Source organism: Mauremys reevesii, linkage group 5, assembly GCF_016161935.1.
Source record: "Mauremys reevesii isolate NIE-2019 linkage group 5, ASM1616193v1, whole genome shotgun sequence".
Classification (NCBI taxonomy): Eukaryota; Metazoa; Chordata; order Testudines; family Geoemydidae; genus Mauremys; species Mauremys reevesii.
In genome coordinates, this window is record NC_052627.1 from 65,681,589 (window position 1) to 65,706,357 (window position 24,769).

The 24,769-nt window shown below is 40.1% G+C and overlaps 2 protein-coding genes across 4 annotated transcripts in view; one reads left to right on the forward strand and one right to left on the reverse strand.

Moving 5' to 3' along the window:
- The window catches only part of NPY5R (neuropeptide Y receptor Y5), a 49,510-nt gene that overhangs the window by 11,394 nt on the left and 13,347 nt on the right, over positions 1-24,769 (forward strand). The gene's annotated exons all lie outside the window — the stretch shown is intronic.
- Positions 12,452-20,980, reverse strand: NPY1R (neuropeptide Y receptor Y1). 2 transcript variants are annotated; one of them, XM_039542234.1, is made up of 3 exons: positions 20,793-20,980; positions 15,468-16,318; positions 12,452-15,341 (listed from the first exon to the last, which is right to left on the reverse strand). In XM_039542234.1, the coding sequence occupies exons 2-3, from the start codon at positions 16,164-16,166 to the stop codon at positions 14,883-14,885; spliced, it is 1,158 nt and encodes a 385-aa protein (XP_039398168.1). In that variant the 5' UTR covers positions 16,167-16,318; positions 20,793-20,980; the 3' UTR covers positions 12,452-14,882. The 2 variants fall into 2 exon arrangements, with proteins under 2 accessions (XP_039398168.1, XP_039398169.1); XM_039542235.1 differs by lacking the exon at positions 20,793-20,980 and adding an exon at positions 17,593-17,623.

A 24,769-nucleotide genomic window follows, 5' to 3' on the forward strand; every position in this document is an offset into this window, starting at 1 on the left:
TCAATTTAATATCTATTTTAACAATGCTAACACATGGATAGGCCAGACAGGTTTCCAGCTATGCTTTTGTCAGTGTTCAGTGCGGCCTGGGGTCTGCCAGTGTCACACCATTCCTCGCTTCACAGACCACAGAGATTCTGCCTTTGGAGAGTTTTGGCAGTTTGTTATAAATTGTGGGCAGTGATCGTGGCATCTTTTCTATGCTCAATTCAGTGATTGTGGGTCTTTGAAGATGCATAATTTGCCTGATGGCTTGTTTATCATCGCCATGCTGTTTACTCATGCTGTGTAATGGTCTCTGCAGACACTGTCATGCCCCTGCTCTGCAGATGTTCAAGCTCCTTCAAAAATGAATGATATAGTGCTACAGGAATTTTTCTTTGTGGTAAGCAGGTTCCACTCTGGAGTCTACGTCTAGTCACAGCTTTCCTTTGAAGCATAGTCACATTCCATGCAGGCTTGTCCCATTTCTGGGTAAAACAACTAGAGCAGGGATCGGCAACCTTCAGCATGCGGCCCATCAGGATAATCCGCTGGGACATGCTAGCTGCCACTTCCTGCAGCTCCCATTGGCCAGGAATGGCAAACTGTGGCCACTGGGAGCTGCGGGGGGCCATGCCTGTGGACAGTCAACATAAACAAAATGTCTCGTGGACATGGCTAGCACCAATTTCCAGTAAGAATTTATGAATTAGATTTGTGACTTTACTATACAGCCAGTATAGCTGTATAGTACATACTTATGATGAATACTACATTTATTCATCATAAAAACTGGGGAGGGGGTATCTGTAACCTTTTTGCATGCCTTAGCCAATAAGAAATTTATAATAATAATCCATCTCGAAGTTAAGAAGCACCATAAGTCTCCTAAAACTAAGCTATAAAAGAAAAAAACACTTGAAGAAGAGGGGCTTCATTATACCAAGTGAAAACTGTCGATCAGCTTGCTTACTGGTGAAAAAACAGTCTTTAAAAAGTAAGCAGAGAGTATTTATGAGCCCTTATCAAAAAAGCCATCTTTTTATAATGTTCTTCAGGTTGCTATACACCTATAGTTTTTCAAACCCAAAGACCAAGTGTAACGTGTCCATTGTACATCACTCGTTGAAAGGCATGTGCTTCAAGCCCACTTTCAGGCACTATAATATGTTACTGTTAATACACAACTGGATAAGTACACAACCATATACAGAGGCAAGATCCCTTCCCCTAGAAACTTTCAGACTAAGTAGTCAGTAAGTAGGAGAGGAATGGGACATGATAAAGCAAATAACTGAAATAAGCAGTGATGTGTGGTGTGTACCTTGGTTCCACATTTTTAACTATTATAGAGTCAGATTGCTGTGCCCAACATTCCCATCCATTAACATATGGGAAACTCTGCAGATAGATATCTCCCACCAAAGCAGATGCAAGAGATCAGCCACCCTCACAACACTTCCTTTCTGCCAACACACTCCCACTCCAAAGAGTGCTCTGTCTGGTCAGCCTAGGGTAGGGGAAGAGTACTGAGTGAGCCAGAGGGAGAAGTAGGTGGATTGGGGAAAACACACTGTCCTTCTTTTGATCTCATAGAAGTTCTCTGGAAAAGATAATAAAAACTACAACTACCATATTATCCCCATCAGGTGCCTTGGGGGCCACCACAGTAGTACATCTTTGATGGAGCCATGGAGGTGAGAGCTAGTGTGGAGACATAGGACTTCTGCAAGAATGGCATTGGCCTCCCCCAGATCCAGAACGATACAGCAGAGCTGGCCATAGTCTCTAAGGCCTATTACTGTGTAGAAAATCAGGGTCTCTAACACAATAATACAGGAGACACTCTGCAAGTAAATCCTCCCAGACACGTATCAGAGGGGTAGCCGTGTTAGTCTGGATCTGTAAAAGCAACAAAGAATCCTGTGGCACCTTATAGACTAACAGACGTTTTGCAGCATGAGCTTTCGTGGGTGAATACCCACTTCTTCGGATGCCATACGAAGAAGTGGGTATTCACCCACGAAAGCTCATGCTGCAAAACGTCTGTTAGTCTATAAGGTGCCACAGGATTCTTTGTTGCTTCCTCCCAGACACGTTCTCCCCATTGTAAGTTTGTTTGTTGCCAGAGAGGATGATCCAGGTCATAGTCTTTTTTTTTCTTTTTGATGTAAAAGTTAATAGGCCTGGTTGCAAGAAGTTTTAAAATGGGATTTAAAAGACAAAAGGATGGCATCATAGCAGGCTAGCTCAGGGGTGGGCATACAGAGATAATGGGCTGTGTAGAAATGAGATTGAGGGAAAGTTGCAATCCAGGAGGTAGATAAAGCTGAGATTTAACAGGTAGCAAATACCACTATCAAATGCATTTTTTGCCCCTTGGAACAAATGCAAGTTAATCTAAAAATTATCATATGATGCTGATCATCAACAAAATGTGCATGACTCCTGATCATGAACTGCATTATCTGTGTATTAAGATTATATTTTATTGGGACTGAATTGCTATAAGAAATGTAAGACTCTGGCATAGTCAGCAATGAATAAAAGCACATTGGTTAGAGAATAGATAGATATCATTTTCATAGGGATGGAGGGCAGGGGCAGAGGAAATGGTCTAATGACATTAGAGACCAGACTCTTTTCCTAGTTAAGCCAGTGTAACTCTGGAGTAGCACTATGGACTTCAGTAAAGTTATTCTGGATTTTCATCAATTTAAATGAAATTAGAATCTGGCCTTTAGAATGTCTTTTTGGAACCTTCTGAACGAATCTAGAATCCATGATACATAGCGTATATTACAGTAAACGTAAAAATTTAATGTGGAATTAGCCCAGTCAAATGGATTCCAGGGGTGCTGCAGTGATAGGCTTGAAATTTGTTCCTGGACAAAAATAAGGAGTAAGAGTCACACTGTCAAAAAAGTGTAGATTAAAGATCTGTGAAAGAGTAGGAAGCGTAAGCCCAGCTTTCATAGTAGAAATGATAAAAAAAAAGACAAATAAAAGGAAGAGGATGCAGACATTCATGCCTGTGGTGAATCCTTATTATCATTATTATTAATTAGTATTATTTTTATTGATTTATGTTGCAGTAGCACTTACAGACCTTAACCAGATCCGAGTCACATTATGCTAGAAACTGTACAGACAAAACACTCTACAGTCCCAGACTTCAGCCCTATACGTGTAAAATAAATAGTGCAGGCCTGATTCTGATGTCATTTACAATCTGATGTCATTTATGTTCCTGATATAAATCAGGAATAACTCCATATAAGTCCTTTTGTAAAACCAATATGGGTGAGGCCAGATTTCACACAGTCAAGAAGTTATTTGAAACTGTAATTTTCCAAATAAAAATATGTCACCATTCAAACTGAATTTTCATATGTTTAATCTAATATTGTCCATACTTAATTTTAAAGATATTACTTTGGAGGCCAACATTTGTCATCACATTGTTGCTGGAAGCATTGTTATTAGTGAAATCTACAATTCCTGCCACAAACTGACATTTCTTACAGTGCAGGGTGAATTTGTAATGCAAATCATTCAGCTCTTGAAGATAATAATAATAATAATTATAACAAAATAGAAGCAATAATAGTAATAATAATAATAATTAATAAACACACACTCTTGGTAATGAAAAAATTGTAAATGTGTACACCTGTCAGGAATCAAAAATACATTCAGCATTGCCAGTGCATTTCTTCCAATTTTTCACTGCAGTAACCTAGTTAAAATCAGCAAGCCAGACAGTTTTGGCAGATGCATTTGGCTTAAAGTTGCATTAAGAAAAATGCATAGTACTAAGAGACACTGGGGAATCCATTATATTTTCTGCTTCCATAAGCAAAGGACAGCAGTAATAGACATATCTAATTTGGGGTGAGAGTGAGGAAAGAGAAAGCTTGAAATAAGGTCCTGATCTAAAGCCCATTTAAGTCAATAGGAGTCTTTCCATTGACCTAATGTGCTTTTGATCAGGCACTAAGGCCCTGGTTCAGCAAGGTACTTTTGCTTCTACTACCTGTAAGCACATGAACAGTGTTAACTGAAGTCAATGGGACCACTCATGCTGAAAGTTAGGTAGATACCTAAGTATCTTGCTGGATCAGCGTCTAAATACTCATTCCTGCAGACTGCAATGACAATGCTAGTGAAGAGACTACACTGTCTTCACTGCAATGTAAGCCCATGCTTGAGCCCATGCACTAACCCTTTACTGTACCAGGGCCCTGGAGGGTTGGAGGGTCTGAGCTTAAGTCAAACTGGGACCCAGCATCAAAGTCTTATTGCTTTGCAGTATAGCTACAACCCCACTTGACTCAGGTCCCAAGTGTCATCCAGGAGTATCCCACAATTCCATGGGACAACTTCCTTAGTCCTCTTTATCCTGACAATCTGCCATCCACTCTGTTGAAAACAGAAGTCCCCCCCCTACACGCCCCCTGGGCAAAAGGAAGCAGATCAGGTCAGCATTAGCCCATTCTGTTCTGATCACCAATCTGCAATCAAAGTATTAGAGCGCCTCCTGGGTTTGCAATGGAGAGTGAACTGATCAAGCCTTTTGCAAAGTGTGTTGCTTCCTGGTAACATGCAGGGTAGGCAGTAAAGCTTTCCCACATTGTACCATGTTCCTAGAGCTAGAGCGACCACATTTTGGGTGGAGTGGGTGTGTGTGTGCTAGAAACTCTGTGATATTGTTACTTTGAGTCAGTTTTGTGCTCTGCAGTGTGGAAGCCAGAGCCCCTTACTAATGTAAGAGGCCATTAAAGTATAGAATATTTATTTTAATGGGGATTTAATTATTGGCAGTGCTCAAGCACTCCCTTACCCATATTAGGAAAACAAAAAGAATAATCAAAACAATTTTTGGAGAGATTATTCTTCTTGTTTTCCTAATATGGGTAAGGAAGTGCTTGAGCACTGCCAATAATTAAATCCCCATTAAAATAATAGGAAGTAGAATGGTACAAAACTCTGAAGTGAGACCCCACACACACACTCACACACTACCCCGCTTAAACAGCAAGCATGCCACAAGTCATCCTGTCCATCTCTACAAGCAAGCTATTAGAGAGAGCTAACAAGAACAGAGAGGTCTAAAGAAGAAACTAATTCTAGGAAAAGCTCCCCAAAACTTTAACATGGATTCGTGAAAGAAAATGAACTAAAACACTTGATTAGATTTTAAAACTCTTGTAATAATTTTGTTTAGGTATGGAAATTCTGTTGTAATTTAAAATACTAACAGTTTCACCTGTTAATCACCAGATGGTTAGACTACGTATTTCTGGAGAGGAGACAGAGGCTAACCATTGGCAAACCAAGAAATAGTGGATTTAAGATTCTTACTATTCATAATTGGCTTGTCTTGAAGATCCTTAAATGGCTTTCTCAAAGTAACTGATTTAAATATTTTCTTAGATTTTATAAGATTGCTTATTTTTGCCCAATTATAAACTGGCTGGTTATTAATAACAACTAGACAGGCATCGCCTGCCCTTAAACAAATTATTTTGTCCATACATAAACAATTTTAAGTATCTAATAAGAAACTAAGACTAAATTGATAATAACTTTGGGAAACAATATACTTTGGTCTTAATTTACCAAATGAAGTACATCCTGATTTCACATTTAAATGTGAAATCTCTTCTAAAAGTTCTCTACAAAGAGGCATATAGAAGAGATTGCAACAGAAGTAACTAGTTTATCAGTTGTGTTCTGTAATTTGTGTTGTATTGTTTAATGTTTTCTTTTCCTTTCTTTAATAATAAATAGCATGGTTAATAAGTGTGGTTATGTTGCATATCATGGTGTCCCCTAAGGTATGCAAAAGAACTTCTGTGACTAAAATAGTAGGACTCACATCCCTGAGAGTGTCTTACAAATAACCTGTATTCATAATTTCATCTTTTGATTTTGGTTTTCCTGGTTTGGCAGTAAGAGAAGCACGTACTAAGAGCTGGCCTATCATTTCTTGTTTCTCTGGACTAAATAGTTTTAGTATTTTTTAAAGTAAAACTACTTGACTTGCAACAATTTAAAATGACCCCTTTCCGCCCCACATAAGTATACAAACTTATCCATTAGGTGAAAGATTTATAAAGCAAAAGGACCACATGTAAAGAATCTTAAAATAAAATGAGGAAGAGAATGGAACATGTTAATAGATACATTTTGTCTCCAAAATGAGATTCAACTGTCAAACTTGCAATAGCATTTCCACAGAAACCACCAACCTCATGGTTAATATATTGAAACACTTGTGACATGAGGAATACTCAACACAAAAACCTGAGGCTCCTCCAAGAAACACCTTTTCACAGACATCTTTTATTAAGAAACAATACAAAGAGCATAAAAATTAAACAACTTAGGGGGATGGAAGGGTCTGAGGGTAAAAAAGATCTACACCGCATCAGTGAGAATAAACACAAGGGAGATTTAAGGTGACCAAGGCTCTGCTCCTGCCATAAAATAGTTTGCCCTTACCCTGTAGATATGAAAGAAATGGAATTCAATGTTTTGCCAGTATCAAGGGCTGCACTGTAGAATATACTTTTCTGCTAATGCCAAAATGCTAATTTCCTTGGCTTTGGTAATGAGATCCAGGTAAATCTGAGATGGAAATTCCTAACAGGTTTATCAGTTATCTTGCCTGGCAATTGTGAGGATCTCTCTTTTTTTAAAATGGTGGAACAGTGAAATTTAATTGTTAGAGGTCACTGCTTAGGCATACTTTCCAATGCCCCACAAACCATTTATATGACAGCTTGTTGGCCTCAATTAGTTCTTGATTCTGCCCTCAAATCTTCATATACATATCTCAAAAAATGCAATAATTAATGATTAACTGTTGTTCTCTGTTTTTCTTCTACCTTTCAAAATGTATGTTATGTCAGATATACTTGTTCTTGTTTGAACAGGTATATCCTCTCAAAATTAGTAGACTGACTGGACATTGGAGATTTCAATGTAAGTTACACCCATGCAACAATCTGAAACAGACGTATCTGGTATACATTTCTGAGGGCAGTGTGGATCTGGGAAATCTGCCCATAGTCTGATATGCACATGGAAAGTAAAGGATGAACTGAGGAGTACAATTTGTTGTGATAAACAGGAATTCTCTGTGCTGAACTGCTACTGCCACGCCTAGGTTTACAATCATATGACACAGTACAAGGCCCATTCAGGAAAGCATCCCTACCCTGAACAGAACTTAAGTGCAACATATTGACAGCCTTAATCCTGCACCTTCTTTAATTTTTTAGCTTACATTAGACCACTAGTGCTATTTTTAAACAAAAATGTCATTTAATATATATCAGTGTTAGCAACAGACAAATTAGAACATAAAAGATATGAGTTGGTTATAGTTTTTTCCTTTCTTAAATTACATGACATCCCAAAACATTTGGACTTCAGTAAAACTTATACAAAAAAAACCCCATATCTTCCTTTCAAACACACACTGGTAATGACTCAGGTATTTGTCTTTTCACCTTAGAGAGGCAAATACTGAATATCAAATAATTTAGAAATGAAAAGAACATGGTAGATCAGTCATGATTTTGATCTACATCCTTTAGCTGAGAAAAAGATTGTCAATGCAACTTATCATTTGAGTATAATTTAGCATCTCCTCCCTCTCCACCCCCTCCATCCAGCCAAATTCCTTTCAACTGCATAAATCAGAGATGTTATTGAGAGCATGTTCTGTACTGTTATATATGCTGTAAAAATGAGAAAGGTAAAATCCATATTTTTTATTTCTTTCATTCACTGCAAATCAGCTGGTTAGAGTCTCTGCTGCTAAGAACGAGAAGAGGACTTGAACAAAAGTCCTAGATCAAAACATCCTCAGGCTTTGAACTCCAGATCCAACTCTAGATCCAAACTTTATGGCTTGAACTTACCTGTATAAAAAGCTGAAACTAAACCCAAGAAGCAAATCTTTATGATCTTTGGGACAGGTCTGGGGCCTTGATTCAGTAGTCCATTCCTATTCAGCAAAGGAATTAAGAAAATCTTTAACTTTAAGCATGTGCTTAAGTCCCATTGACCGCAGTTAGAGTGATTTGCTGAATCATGGTCTTACCAAATAGGGCTGGATTAAAGCGTGTGCCCAAACATTTTGCTGAACTGGGGCCTGGATACAGATCAAGATCCAGACTTTGCTGATAGGATGCATTCCTATTATAAACCCTGGTTATAAACAGGGACAATATTTATCAAGAATTTTCTTCTTTTAAAAAAAAACAACTGATGTTAGAACAAGAGGTGCAATGACAAGTTAGTTGTGGGTGAGTAATTTATTTTAATTAAAATGTTGACATTTTACATAGAAGTTGATCTTTTTTAGTAGAAGCTGATATACACCCTGAACTGGAATTAGCTGACATTGATCATCCATGGCATCTTCAGCGTATGTCCCACCATGTCACTTCATGAAAATTCTGTAATAATTTTTAAGTAAAAATATTTATATACAGGATCAAGGTGGAAGGGCTTTGGTTCCTCCTCACTAACAGTAGTAGTAGTAGGATCTCAAGCAGCTTCTTTGTATTGGTGATCAATCCTAATGGCCAGCTGAAAAGCTTTTGATCATCATTCAGCAGAGCTCTTAAACACATGTTGAACCTTATGCTCAGGAGTTCCACTGACTTCAATGACATGTGCAAGTGTCTCACTTAATTGGGCCATTATTGTAAGATGGCAAGATCAGCACAGGACACTCAATCCACTGGCCTTCTGAATGGCCAGTCCTGAAGCATAATTAGCAAAATTCCCAGGTCAGATGGGGGCCAGTCATGTAGGAAAAATTTTTCCCCAGGTTTAAACATAATTTTCAGAGATGGACTCAAAGGGATTAAAAATCAGGGGAATTGTTTTAGTTTTTCTAATTGTAACCATAAAATACAGTCCTTAGTTAAAGGCCTCATACAAGATTATTTTCCATCACACCAACAGTAGGTGTCAACCTAGAAACAAATAAATTGATGTTTCCTTTTATATCTTCATGTAACCCTTCTTTATGAAGACACAAAGGATGTAGATTAGAATACACAATAACAAGTATTTTGAAAATAAGGAATATGGGACTACTAGTCTGAACACAGATAATTATTAACATGGTACCCACATATGGTAACATTTTATCTGCTGTCAATCATAAAAATACTGACTATTCAAAAACAAAAGCAAAATGTTTGTTGCTGGGGGAGGAGAGTCTAAGATAATGTAAATGACCAAACAAAGGGAGGCTATCAGATTTTTATTAAATTCAATGTATTATTTAAGGCTGTAGTTTGGATTTATATGGACTGTACATAAATGAATAAGTAATAAGAATGCCATATTGATTACTTTCTCTCTCTCTCTAAAACATTCTACCTGGCTGAAAGTCAGAACAAAAGCAATTTGCACAGAGTTTTGTCTAGAAGTCAGCATAGGTTGTGGGTTACAAGTGGACAGTACAACACAATAAAAGAACCAATTTCAAAATTGTGTGATTGTTGCTTTGGTAAATGTGAAACTAAATGTGAAACTGTGGAATTCATGTGGACAACATGACCTTGGATGAATGGCTCTCATACAAGGGAACTTGGCTGGCACAGGATGAGGGAAGTAGCAGTACAGGGAAGGAAATCTGAAAATGAAGAACAGGATCAGTGATGTATCAGAGGGGTAGCCGTGTTAGTCTGGCTCTGTAGAAGCAGCAAAGAATCCTGTGGCACCTTATAGACTAACAGATGTTTTTTGTAGCATGAGCTTTCGTGGGTGAACACCCACTTCTTCGGACTGCTTGCATCCGAAGAAGTGGGTGTTCACCCACGAAAGCTCATGCTACAAAACATCTGTTAGTCTATAAGGTGCCACAGGATTCTTTGCTGCTTCTACAGGATCAGTGATGTGGCAGGTGAGCGGGAGGGGTCTCTTTCTGGCATTTGGGGACCTGTTGTCAAAATATTGACACTAAAGTGAAGTTGAATGTTAGCATAATCTATGAGGAAATGTTTAAAAAACTGGGTAAGGTTAGTCTTCAGAAAAGAAGACTGAGGGGTGGGGGCAAATAGTCTCCAAATATGTTAAGGGCTGTTATAACATGGAATTAGTCAATTGTTCTCCATGTCCACGGAAGGCAAGACAATAAGTGATTGGCTTAATCTGCTGCAAGAGAGATTTAGGTTATATATTAGGAAAAAACATTTTAACTATAAGGGTATTTAAGCTCTGTAACAAGCTTCCAAGGAAGGTTGTGGAATCCCCGTGATTGGAGGTTTTCAAGAACCGCTTAAATAAACACTTGCCATGGATGTTCTATGCCTTCTTGGTCTGACTCAGCATGAGAAGGACGTACTAGATGATCTCCTCAGATCACTTCCAGCCCTACATAAAAATACTCTGAAGAGTAAAGATTTTGCCTTTGAAATGCCCTAGTGGGTGTCAGGCATTTGCAAACACATTGTCCTAAAGGAGGAACCTTCTCATGCCCAGAATCCTCTCTGCAATGTCTTCACTTCGCACCACCATTCCAAATAAATTAAACTGCACTGTTAATATATTTTGCTCCTGCAAAATATACTGGGCTATATCCTCAGCTGAAGAGTACACAGCGCTTCTTGGGGAGGAAAGGGGGAAGAGTGCAAAGGTCACCTGATGCTGGGCTGGCTGTCCACCAGGCTGGTTCCCAGGTATAAGACATAACCAGCCATACTGGCTCAGACCAATGGTCAATCTAGTCCAGTGTCCTCGCTTCTGACATTGGCCAATGCCAAGTGCTTCAGAAGGAATGAACAGAACAGGTAGTCATCAAGTGATCCATCCCCTGTCATCCATTCCCTGCTTCTGGCAAACAGAGGCTAGGGATACTTCAGTGCATGGTTTTGCATTCCTGCCCATCCTCGCTAATAGCCATTGATGCACCTATCCTCCATGAACTTATCTAATTCTTTTTGAACCTGTTAAAATCTTGGCCTTCACAACGTCCTCTGGCAAAGAGTTTCACAGATTGACTGTGTGTTGTGTGAAAAAATACTTCCTTTTGTTTCTTTTGTTTGTTTTAAACCTGCTGCCTATTCATTTCATTTGGTGACCCCCTACTTCTTGTGTTATGAGGAGTAAATAACACTTCCTTTTTTACTTTCTCCACACCAGTCATGATTTTCTAGACCTCTATCATATCCCCCCTTAGTCATCTCTTTTGCAAGCTGAAAAGTCTCAGTTGTATTATTCTCTGCTCATATGGCAATTATTCCATCCCCCAATCATTTTGTTGCCCTTTTCTATAACTTTTTCAATCAAGATATATATATATATTTTAATGGGGCAACCAGATCTGCATGCAATATTCAAGATGTGGATGTACCATGGATTTATATAGAGGCAATATGATATTTTCTTTCTTATTATCTATCCCTTTCCTAATGATTCCAAACATTCTGTTAGATTATTTGATTGCTGCTGCACACTGAGTGGATGTTTTCAGAGAACTATCCACAATGACTTCAAGATCTCTTTCTTTAGTGGTAACAGCTAATATATACCTCTCATCATTTTATATGTATAGCTGGGATTATGTTTTCCAATGTGCATTACTTTGCATTTATCAACACTGAATTTCATCTGCTGTTTTGTTGCTCAGATACCCAGTTTTGAAAGATCCTTTTGTAGGTCTTCGCAGTCTGCCTGGGACTTAACTATCTTGAATAGTTTTGTATCATCTGCAAATTTTACCACCTCACTGTTTACCCTTTTTTTAAGATCATTTTTGAATATGCTGGACAGTACTAGTCCCAGTTCAGATCCCTGGGACCACTATTTACCTTGCACCATTCTGAAAACTTACTATTTATTCCTACCCTTTGTTTCCTATCTTTTAGCCAGCTACTGACCAATGAGAGGACCTTCCTACTTATCCCATGACAGTTTTCTTTGCTTAAGAGCCTTTGGTAAGGTATCCTGTCAAAGGCTTTCTGAAAATTTAAATACACTGTATCCACTGGATCCCCCTTGTCAACATGCTTATTGACCCCCTCAAAGAATTCTAGTAGATTGCTAGAACAGTTATAGGACAGCTGTAACTTAACCACACAGACAGCAGTCTCAAGAGGCTGTTACAGTCATCAGGGATTGCTTTGCTTTGTTTATATGTCCTACACCAACCACAAGGAAGGGTTGGCCAGGGGCGGCTCCAGGCCCCAGCACACCAAGCGCGTGCTTGGGGCGGCATGCCGCGGGGGGCGCTCTGCCGGTCGCCAGAAGGGTGGCAGGCAGGGCTCCGGTGGCAGGCAAGGCTCCACCGAAGCCACGGGACCAGCGGACCCTCCGCAGGCATGCCTGCGGGAGGTCCACCGGAGCCGCGGGACCGGCGACCAGCAGAGCGCCCCCCGTGGCATGCCGCCGTGCTTGGGGCAGCGAAATGTCTAGAGCCGCCCCTGGGGTTGGCATAGGAGCTGTTTCCTCCCTAGGTGCTAGAAGTAGGGGTGCTGGGGTGTTGCCACACCCCCTGTCTTGAAGTGGTTTCCAGCATGTACAGGGTTTACAGTTTGGTTCAGTGGCTCTCAGCACCCCCACTATACAAATTGTTCCAGCACCCCTGGTTACCCCACTCTCCTATTCGCATCACAGGCAATACTAGCATTAGAGTCCCTTTGCGCTAGTGGAGCCAAACACAGTGGAAACTGTATAAACGTCTCCTGCAGGTACATTAATATGTTAGTTTGCCAAATACTTTTGTCTCCTGGCTTCTGTATGGTTACAATAAAGTGTTTTTCTTTAAATGGGAAAAACAAGGATGGATTTGCCAGTCCTGCTCTATTTCTCCCTGCAAGAATGTTTACCCCTGATTCATGGCATTTATCACAGAGTGAAGGGGAAATATTAGTAGACGCCCATTGTTAAACTATTGGCAATGTATCACCAGAGATGGCCACAGAGAAAAGGAAAAACTTACAAAACACAAAAGTGGCCAAACTCCTAAAACAAAATGTTCTCTTCTGGATACTTTATATGTACAGTAGTTGTCTCATCGCCCTCATAATAACATTCCCAAAATGAGATACATGAAACTATAATAGCACAAGGACACACTGATACCTTAACATTCTATATAATACATTATTTATAAGACTGCACAAGGCACAAATTATTTTTTGACATTTGAACACTGGCAAAACAAAATATTTTCATTTCTTAATCATCTATTCCTATCATATTTTGAGTATATTAAATTCAACATCATACTTAGAGATCCTTTATGTTTAGAGATGCCAGGCCTAATTTCCATGTATGTTATACTTACATTACACCTACTTTTAGGCCTTTTTATACTGCCAAAATAGTTTCAAGGGACCTTAGTGTAAACAAGAATCAGCTCTATTCTTTGTATTAAACAAGCTGATTACTTGTATAGGCACTGACTTAGACAGAAAAGTACACTTTATGGCATAGATTCTCAGCTAATGAATATTGTTGTAGTTACATTTACTTCAGTGGAGCTATGTAGATTTACATTAGCAGAGGATCTAGCCCTGTATGCCTATATTCTGGAGATTTATAGTTGAGAAGCCTTTTAACAAATGTTATACCGGTAATTCAGAGAACTGTATTGTGAACATTTGGGCAAATAATGAGTGGCCCCCCCAGGTGAAAACACCTTTGATCAATAGATGGAATGGGTGTATGGCAACCAAATATGCCAACAAAAATTTCAAGCCAAATTCTGCCTTACTTTACAATGATGGAAATCTGGATCAATTCCTTCATTGTGCTGGAGAAAGTCCAGAAATACGTCATTGTATCTGATGGAAGAATACAGCTCTACATTATTAATGTAGACTAGCAAAGTAATTACTATTAAAATTTCAAATAGCCAGGACCACCACATATTTTTACTAGTGGACCTGATTTTCAAAGTATTCTTTGAGGGTGAAATTCCACCCTGTGCAGAGGGCTGGCTCTTAAACACCACTTAGGTCCTCAAAAAAGGGTCTAAGTAGGATTTAAATGGTGTGTATGTCTTGAGTTAGGGGCAAACTTCATGCTAACAGTCTGATTCCTTCAGATGTTAGCAAATGAAAATGTTAAATTGTGGTTTTTAAATGAAAAAAATGTTTGCATTATTAAATCTAGCTGTAAGATGTTAGGATCAAATTCAAAGACAGGATTAAGAGCCAAATTCTGCTAAAAGTTACACTGGTGAAAAGCTGGAATAACTCCATTGCACTCAGTGGAATTACTCTGGATTTTCACTAGCATAAATAAGAACAGAAAATGGCCCTTAATTCTTTCTTTGATCCTAATTGATTAAAAAACAAATTATCTCTATAAACAATGCATATGCATGTCACCATTTAATTTAATCTGAGGGTTTCTGAGGGAGTCATTATTGTCTGGTTATTCCAGCAAACAGGGTTTTATTTAATACTTCTCTAAAACTGGATTAAAAAAAAATAAAGCTCTTCAAATCAGAATGATCTAATTTTATGCCAGACTAGATGTCTTCTTTAGTGATACTCTCATTTAGACCACTATTGTTTCCAATGGATTTGTATATATTCACACTGCTGAAAAAAATAGTCCTTTTTGATAAATACAATAGGTAAATCTTAGTGCAGACGTGCATAACTTTCCGATAAAAGACAGCTGATGAAAACCCTAAATAGAAGCAGGTCCAACAATGTCTTATAGTGTGATTCAAATATAACTGCTGTGAATATTAAAGCAGCAATAGGGAAAAATGCACAGCATATAATTTCAAAGTGACAAGAGTTCCTTAAAAAAAGAAAAATCATTACCCATTTTGTTACAAGTTTGTGCTTTTCCTTGGGCCCATATCACCTGTGACCATACTGCCAACATTTTGGGTTGGAGAGGGGGGGTTATATTTTTTCATCGTAATCATTATTTATTTTTTTAAATGCTACTGGGCTTGCTTGCTTCAAAGAGGTCTTTGAAATATCTGTATGCATGGTGGACATGGCTATAGTCTCATAATCATCATCCCTGGAGCGAAAATCACAAAAATGAAAGAAAAACTGCAAGTCCCTCTGGAAGTTCTTGTTGAGGAACCCATAAAAGATAGGGTTCACACAGGTAGATATCATGGCTGTGAGGTGGCAAATCAAGAACAATAAATTGTGGCTGCAGGTGGCAACAGGTAGAATTTCATGATTCCAGTCAAACACAATATTAAAGATGGTAAGAGGTAGCCAGCAGACTGCAAACGCAACCACAATAGAGATCAGCATGATGTTGATCCTTTTGGTTTCAGTGGATCTGTATTTATTGTCTCGCATCTTGTCCATCATGTTGTTCCTTCGCTTTAAGCGTATGTATATCTGCAAAAAACAAAATTCAACAACAAAGAAAAATATATAATCATTTAGCCCAGAGGCAATTCTTTATAAGGACAAACAGAAATCAGACAGAAATAAGGAGAGATCATAAAATAGATTCTCTCTTACCTTTAAGTAGCAAATAAATATAAAACAAAGTGGTCCAAAGTACTGTATCACCAACAGAGCTGTGGTATAAGAAAGCCTGATAGTGTCCAAAGGGAACAAGTCCAAGCACACATATTTGTCCTTATATTCATCGATTGTTATATTTTTGAAGGGTTCATCAGTTAATACATGATAAACCAGGAAAGGCAAGGAGGAAGCCACGGCTAGAATCCAGATGGCAGCAACCCCTAGGTAGGCATGTCTGTTATTCGGCCTCCACCCTCGAGGGTTGATGATCAGCTGGTGGCGTTCAATCGCGATGAGGACCAAAGAGAAAACCGAGACTGTGATTGAGACACACTGCACAAAAGGATTCAGCTTGCACATGGCCTCCCCGAAAATCCAGTGGTCCATTAAAGTATATACAAAGGTGAAGGGGAGACACATGATGGTCATTAGAAGGTCTGAGAAGGAAAGGTTGACAATAAGGATGTTGGTAACATTGCGCATCTCCTTCTGTTTTAAGATGATAATAATCAAGGCTAAATTTCCAGAGACACCAAGAATGATCACAGCCCCATAAACCAGAGCCAAGGTGAAGACCATGGCCAATGGCATGTGGCAATCTTCATCTTGAAAGTGTATGATTCTGGAATTCTTCTCTGAAAAGTTCAGGTGGATGGACTGATTCCCAGCAGAGGAGAGAAATGATGTGTTCATGTTGTTGGAACTTGCGTCCACGCCCTGCAGTGGTCTCGAATGCACTGAGTTTCTTCCGAATGGTTTCAGAAGCTCAAAATGTTCTCATCACTCAAACAGCAGGATCTCACCAAAAGCTGTCACTTCATTTCCTCGATAACCTTGATAACAATCTGCAAAGGGAAAAGAGCACGTGTTTATTTCTTATCATTTTAATTGTGCCATAATTTTATGGTATTAAGGATGCAGATGTGACCGTGGAGAGAGATTGGCCCTTCGTTCTGCAGTACAGAGTATGTGAGTTGCTTCTCCGATTCTTTGTTCATAACCCTCAAAACAGACCAAGTGGTCTCAGACAGTAAGCAAGATCCCCACAGCAAAAGAGGTTTTACAGACTACCCTACATCAAACACCTGCCATGAGGATCCCGTCCAAGCAATGCTAATGGAATATTCTCTACCATTTCAAATGCTTATCCACCTCGGGGCAGCATCCACCCAACTGACTCAGAAATATAGCCAGCAGTGCCGCTCACTCTGGAGCAGAAAGCACCAAGGAATGTGAGAAGACTTGCCCATAAGCAGAACGGACGACACGAGAAGAATTTTCATCAGCACCACGGACAGACCAAAAAGCAAGGCGAGATTCAGCACGCAGGACGATGAGTATATAATCCCTAGCAGAGCTGTCCTGCTGCGAATAGACTCCAACGGGGAAGTCACTTCCAGCGCCCTGCACCCCGAGCCTTAAATTCTCAGTCAGGAATATAGGCTTATTTCGCTCTTATACGAGTTGACAGCGAACGAAGCTGGAAGAGTTTCCCAGCTGGTGGTTGCACCCAACGCTAGGAAGCAGACGAGTCCTTTAGACATACGCATGAGAATTTATTCGGAGGAGGGCGCTTGATCACGGGGGAAGGACACGTATCGTCTTAAATTATGCTAAATATAACCGAAAGTATAACAGGGACCATCGTTTCAGAGGCAGAACAGAAGCAGACGTATTGTCCTTCTAGTTTCATGTCACGCGTTTGCCAACCACGATGAAGAACTATGGAAAGGGGGATTGGAACAATGTGGGTGGGCCAACGCATATCAGGAGTGTCACAATCTTTCCCTTGAATGTAATTGCCTCTCCAGACGTGGTGACAGGAGTTCTTTCTCTGAGTGTGCCACCGTGAGATTGCTTTGTGCGGAGCTGAAGAGCTGTACAGATTAGAATGAGCGAGTGCTGCTGACAAACTAGAAAGTGAGGACGTAGGTATAGTGTCAGGGTGGTAATGGAGGCAAGGCGGAATTTCTGTTTGTATAAGCGACTCTGGCTATAAAACGAGGCTAGACGGAGAAGACAATTTTAATGGATTCTATGTCTTCTCCATTCTGGGGCTTCAAAAAAGAAAAAGGAATCACTCCCAAACCTACAGCCCTCAACGATACCCATCTCTCACCCTTCTCAAGCATCAATCATTTTCATTCGAATTATTCCCCCAAAGCTTTTTTAAAATAGAATGTTTGTAGTGACACGGTTTCCATGGTTAACTATCTTCGCCATATGACGGGGTTGGGAGGAGAATTATTCACTGCTAAATAGCGGCGCAAGCACTTCTGCGAAATCCCTCGCCCCTTACCCTGTGTACTCTGCCATTACTGAGATCTTAATCCTACACTTCTTCACATGCAAAAAGAAGCTGTATCACTAAAACTGAGGGAGGAAGAAAGGGGGTTAATGGGTCCTAATCTATGCTAGGGGTGACGTGTGAGCACAATTTTAATAATCGCTCTCCAGATTCTGGAAGTCCGCGAATCCTAGAATGTAAAATAGAGACTGGAAGGCGAATTACCAAAATTAAGGGCTAGATAGCCTAGATCCCGCGCCCCTTACTCAAACGATGAGAAGTTTTGCCTCTGTAGGAAGTGCGGGATACAGTAGAAAGAAAGAAAGAAAGAAAGAAAGAAAGAAAGAAAGAAAGAAAGAAAGAAAGAAAGAAAGAAAGAAAGAAAGCTCCATTATGTTGCAAAATATTTACAAGTGAGAAGAGAACAGTTGCCGACAGTTCACTATCTAAACAAATTACATTTAACACACGACAATAATGTAGTTAAAAAAGTGAGCTCAGCTTACGACCGATTGAAACTTTAAACATTACATTCTTTTTAAGGTTTCTTCTGACCTGTTATGTTCTGTTTTCTCAAATTGTCATGTGTTTAATGCATCTCTTATTTTAAAGCTATTTAGCTATAAAATATCAAAGGACAAGCCCAATCTGACATGAGTAAACAGTGATGAAAAAGTTACTGCAAAACATAGTTCCTTACCTAATTGATTTTCTACTGTTGACCGGCTGGTCACTAACGTGCCACTGACATTGGGTCAAAGGCAAATCAGCAACTCTGATCACTTTAATGTCAGACAGAATTGTTGTCTAGCAGAGAAGAACAAAGGGCGGGGGAAGAAAAGAAAAGAAAAAAGCAAAAATTAAACAGTTTGCAAAAAAAGAGGGGGGGGAGCGATCGATATTTACCTATGCAACACAAATAGAAATGCTCAGATAAGCCCCTCCTTCGCAAAAGCTGCAGGCTATTACATCACAGAAACTCAGGCATGTATGTGTGTGGGGAGGTGGGGGTGTTGAAAGAAGTCAACAATAAACGGACACACCTCTGCTACAACCTGCAGTTAGCAACAGTCTGGTTGAATCTGGAATTTTCCCTTTGCCAAATCTCAGACACGCTATTTACAATGTTGTATGCTTAACCTCAGGTCAGAACTGTAGGAGGGAGTATTGCCAGTTTACGCCATGTTAATAGTTCCTGAATCACAGCTCCATAATGTCGTTGTCACAAATGTGATTTTCAATGACTATGAAAGCCGCCGGAGCATATATTGCTGAAATCCACTTTATTTTAAGATACCTCCAGGGAGTGAAGTTACCTTAAATGACAGTCCGTATAAACTGCAAACACAAACACAGAGGTAAGTCTTCAGAGGAAATATGTTTTCCTCCCATCAGGAAACTGGCCTTACTTCTGTTTGATATATGCTAGGGTTCAGAGCCCGTACTCTCACTCAGACAGACCTGAACACGTTGCCAGAGTGAGGACTGCAAGATCGGGCCCTAGGTATTCAACAGGAAGATTACAAAAGTAAACGAGGCTCACGCATAAATTAAATCGCACGCTCAGCTGGTTTTGCATTCCATTTCTGCAACGGATTCTTTACAACCATTATTAGCAATACATGCACATTTAAAATCGCTAATTAATATAACCAGGCTTTGGCGATCTACATCCACTGGCCAAAGTTTGACTACTCTGATTGTTCCAGCTAGCTTAATAGCAGACATCCATCCACCTCAGTGTTATCGCTTATAATATCTTTACCACATAGCTTCATGCAGTCTGTCTATTCTCCCCGGTCTATTCTAGGATTTTATATGCAGCCTGTCATCATGGTATGTAAGGCCCCTAGCCAAACTGCGTTTGTTGTATTTTGTATTTTAACAGACAACTGTCTGTGTTGAAAAACAGTAGCGCTCCCAAGAACCAGAAGCTGTATTTAGAAGTATTTAGTGCCTGCAATGAGGACTTCATGAATTATCTACTCCCGACAGTATGACTTTGCCGGAACCAGCTGAAAGACAAACCAGGACTGGTTTTGCTGTAAACATTAACCACATTTTCATTTCAGCAGCAGAGGTCATACAACTCCAAGCAGGTTGGGACTTCAGTAGGTTTCCGCAGGTCCAGGTACAGGAAGGGGGGATGTGTTCTCTCCTCCCAGATCTCCAATCAGGAGAGGGACTGGATAATAAACTCAGCCACAGACTCAGCCCTCGCCGCAGGACCTTGTTCGGTGTCACGCCTGAGTGTCGCTGATTTTGCCGAGCTCCTTCTTAAACTATTTCTTATTTAGTAGACGGCTCTAAATGGGGAAATGCCTGTGCTCCTTATTCTCGACAGAGAAGCCACCGGAGCCTCCAGCCCCCAAATCGCCCCCCTGTGATCGGATTAAAGGAAGCTGTGTTTGCTGTGCGATTGTGACTCCCTCCCTCCCCATCTCTCCAGCAGGGATAGCATTAAGATAAGCTGGGAGGGGGAGCAGATGAAGTTGACAGCGACCGCGCTTGTCTTTCCTTGACAGCTCATCAGCCGGAGAAGACGCCGGTTTGCCCTCTCTGTGCTCAGGCTCCCCACGCCTTAAAAAAAAAGGATCCTGGAGGGGCTAACCTATGCTTCTAGGGGTGGGGAAGGAGACATTAAAGGCAGGCAGAAAAAGCACACAGCCCGGCAACCCAACCCAACCCAGCCCTCCCCCTCGTCGGGATCACACAGACCTCTCCTGCTCTCTCCAAAGATTTGATCCGAAGTTTGATGCTAAGGGATAAAAAGCGACCAGAATGCAACGCAAGGTGACGGGAAATACCCTGTAAAAACTATTCCAGCCGCTCACCGGGAAGCATACCATACTGTTAGCCCGGACCGACAGGTAACATACCCAAGAGAGACTCCGGACGGTCAGGAATACACCTTTCTCAGCTACACCTGTTCTGTCCCCCTGATGAGCCACAGAAACATCCTCTAAACAGCACGCGCGCGCACCACAAATGAAAATAAAATAAAAAACGAGGAAACCACAACAGGAACCCACCTTGTAACTGATCTTATTTTCCCCCGTTCCTTGATTTGGGGAGGGTTTGAGCAGAAGGGTGGATGGAGAACAAGGAGCCAGGCAATGGGGAAAACATCCACTGGTATTTCTCCAGCTCTGACCCTAAAGATTTGTGAAGCGAGCTGGAGACACCCCCTTAAAGCTGAACTCCACCTTATCCCAGTATCACATGATGGTGCTCTATTGAGCAGATCCTGAAGATCCCAGTGCAAGCACATCACCTTTAAATTATACATCTGGGGGTGGGTTGCCTAGTAATTCTGAAATAAATGCAATTAAGTATTGAAACAAAAGGGGAGGGGGATTGCACTGAGAAGAACTTGGGAGGGGAAGCAGATTGAAATTGCTTTTACGGATTGAATATTGCAACATTTTGTTTGCAAGCCAGTGCCGCCTTGTGGCCAAAGTTAAAACGATATTATATAAGAGCTGGCTAGAGATGTGACTGGTAACATGGATTGTGTCTCGGATATGTCAGTTATAAAGTGTTCTGTTGTTGCTTTAAAGCAGCACAACTGGTCTCCACTTTGTTTTCTCTTGAAAAGTGATTGAACTGATAAGGAGTCCCAAATGTAAAAACGCCCAGTTTCTTTACATTTCGAAATACTAAGAATGCTAAATATTTTCTTTAAAGTAAAAATAAGTCAACTAAACAACCACCAAACCTCAAGGAAGTATAACTAGTACTCCTTAGATTCAGTGAATGTATGATTTTCTGCAGGTACGTTTCACAGCTGTATGTAGTCCTGCTTTGCCCTAACTCAGCATTTCTCAGATTTTGGTCTGTTGGATCTTCCTGAATGCTGGAACATCATGACAATTCATCAGTGGGATGGCTGGGGGATTGGGAAGAGAAATAGGCCATGAAAGGGTAAAACTATCCTCATAATATGATATGTAGAAGGAAAATTTGGAGAACCATTGCCCTAGGCAGCTCCTATTGTAAAAACTCCAAGTTTGATCAGATATTTGAATACAGGATGCACCTGGCTAGTTCTGCTCACCTTTCCCACTTCTCACCCCATGAACTCAACAACAAAGCACTGCTGCTTAAGGGTTGTAGTAGTAGCGTTCAAGCCTCAGAACCTGGAAGATTTTAGGACCCCGTGGAGAGTCTCAGAAAAGTCATACAATTAAACTTGTATTTAATTTTTAAAAATCACCACAACTACCATGTAGCTTGCAAACACTGGTGAATTTCACTTAAGTCTGGAATGACTAGAAAGCTGAGATCCTGGGTTTTCCAGTGACTTAAATTCATTAAGAAACATAAGTCATTGCAGACATAGCTGCATTAGGATGGCACTCTGCAATTTTTGTGTGACTTGCCTTGTCGAAAAATGTCGGGTGATGATTATTATTATGCTATCATCATTACAGTAGTAATTTCATTACATTAATTAATACAATATTACCAGTAAATGGGAGGCCTGGCTTAGTATAAGAAGAAATCAGGGACCGGTACTGAGGCTTGTGGCTAAGCTAAACCTACAGCTATAACTGCCAGGAGCCCCCATGTTTCTCAACTGAGCAGAGTAGGGCTGGCCAGTACTCAGACAGGGAAGCCCAGCTGTTGAAGGGGACATTAGTACTGGCATTCCCTAGATAGTGCTTTTCTTTCTGAGACAATGGCCCCTTCAGGATCTGTAAACTGAGGGTCTGACCACTGGTCATTGAAGAGCCTGTGACACTATTCGTGGGTAGGGTCAGTGCCAATTTTACAGATTTTTTAAAAGGAGTGAGAGAGTTGCCAGTCTAAAATGGAAGGGACCACTTTCTTCTATCTTCCCCCTGTTCCTCCTGCACCAGGAGGCTCCCACCACTTAACTGCTTCTCTGTGAGGCTCATGCCCATCCTCCCCCACCTTACATTATTTAAAAAAAAATAAATGTAAGCTTTAGTGTCTCATGCACAACCCCAGCACTTTGACTACCAACAGGTGCCAGAGGCAAGGGATGAGCCTACTTACACATTCCTAGTTCTGAGTAGTGGTGTTAGAGAAATTACATTTGTCTTATCTAAAAAAAAATCCCTGCAGTTTCAATTGTATGAGAGACTCTTTGCTTCTTGTTTTCCAATCTTATACTGCATATTGTTACTGTCAGCTGCAATGTTTCACCTCTGAGGTAGCTACACTTCTGTAGTACAGGAAGTAATCTGTAATACTTTGTTTCTATTGAACCTTCCATCCAAGGATCTCAGTGCACTTTATAAACACGGATGAACCAATCCTCACAGCATCCCTTTTGTAATTGGTGACTATTAGTATCTTAATTTTACACATGAGAAAACTGAAGTCAATAGAGATTAAAGATTGGCTCCTGCAATGACTGAGTGTTGTGAACTCACAATGAAGTCAATGCAATGGCAGTTCCTGATGCTCAGCACTCTGCAAGTGGGGGCAAATTTACAAGGCCCTTGAAGGATTGCCCACTATCACACAGCAAGTCTACTACAGAGTTGGCAACAGAACTAGGAATCCTTGAGTCCCAGTCCTGAGTTTTAACTACAAGGCCATCCTTCATCCCATTCCCGTATCTACCATACAGTGGAGTGTCCAGGTTTAATTAAGTAAGATTTGTGCAGTACTTTGGAAGTCCCAAAATATAATTCATTGGAGTACAATCCCAAAGGCTTATAGTACCAAAACTGGTGTTACTGCTTCCCATGTGTTAAGAACCATTGAGTTAGAGCTGTAGTTCTTAACTTTTGTACCCTGCAATATCTTTCAAAGGCAGCTTATATTGCTATAACCCTTGTCCTATCTCACGTCACACACCCCTCCCACAAGCTTACTCTTTTGTCACCCCCACATGCTGTTTTATGCATTAAATTTAGACTGTAAACTCTATTGGACAGGGGTTATAGCTTTCCTCACTGAAACACCTAAAACACATGTGGGGCACTAAAAAAACCCCAAAACAGTAATAATCAGGACTCACCTTATAAAGCAGAGATGTTTTCTTTTCAGACTCGTAATATGTGTTGTAAAGTAAATGTTCCATAATATATAGACATAGTATACTTGCCTTATAAAATGAACTCAGACTTTAGAAGTCCTCTTATCCATTCTAACTATATTTCTCTAGTGTCAGCACTAATAGCACTTTCCAGCTCAAACTCCCTGGTTCACAAAGAGGTCAAACAACTCCCCAATAATTCTTTCTTATTGCTAGCCATGGGAAGGACACAAGAATACTGAAACAACAAAATAGCCAAGCAGTAGTTCAGTAAAATAATATATTCAGACTTCTCTGGGGAGTACATTATCTCAGTACACCAAAGAAACCATGAGCTGCAAACATTATTGTTTATTTTCTAGTAATTGACTTTCTGCAACAAAACACATAGTATGCAAACACCCTACCTAGAAAAACAGTACTGAACAGATAAAATATAACAACCTTTCATAAAATAATAATTTAACATTGAAGGAGGAGTAACAGCTGTTATAGAGCCATTAGGAAAGCAATATTACTAGCTTGCCTGTTGACCAATCCAGACATCATAATCTATTTGTATATCCCAAAATATTGTAAAGGATGTATTAAAGAAAAAGAAAATATCAAAATTAAGGTGATGACATCCTCTGTCATTTATTTTGTTTTGCCCAGATACTGCAGCACAAATGTTACACAAATCACCTTTTAGTGCAATGCTCTGCAATACTCAAATACAATAGGGCGAGTTAAGGGATACCTGGAGAGTTTTGTGTGATCCTTTTCTATGTGCAAAAAACCTGTCTTTGAGGTTGAAATTGCTCTGAATAGAAATGTCACTCTTTTTTGCCAAGATTTTTTAAACTTTATGTTTATTGTTTTCATTTTGCAATAATGAGCATATGCTTCTACTTTCATATGTCTGCAAGGCTTTTGTTGCACAATTATGTATTGTTCACATGTATTACTGAACCTGCTCCTGTTACCATTCGAGTGAATCGGGGCTTTGTCAGCAGC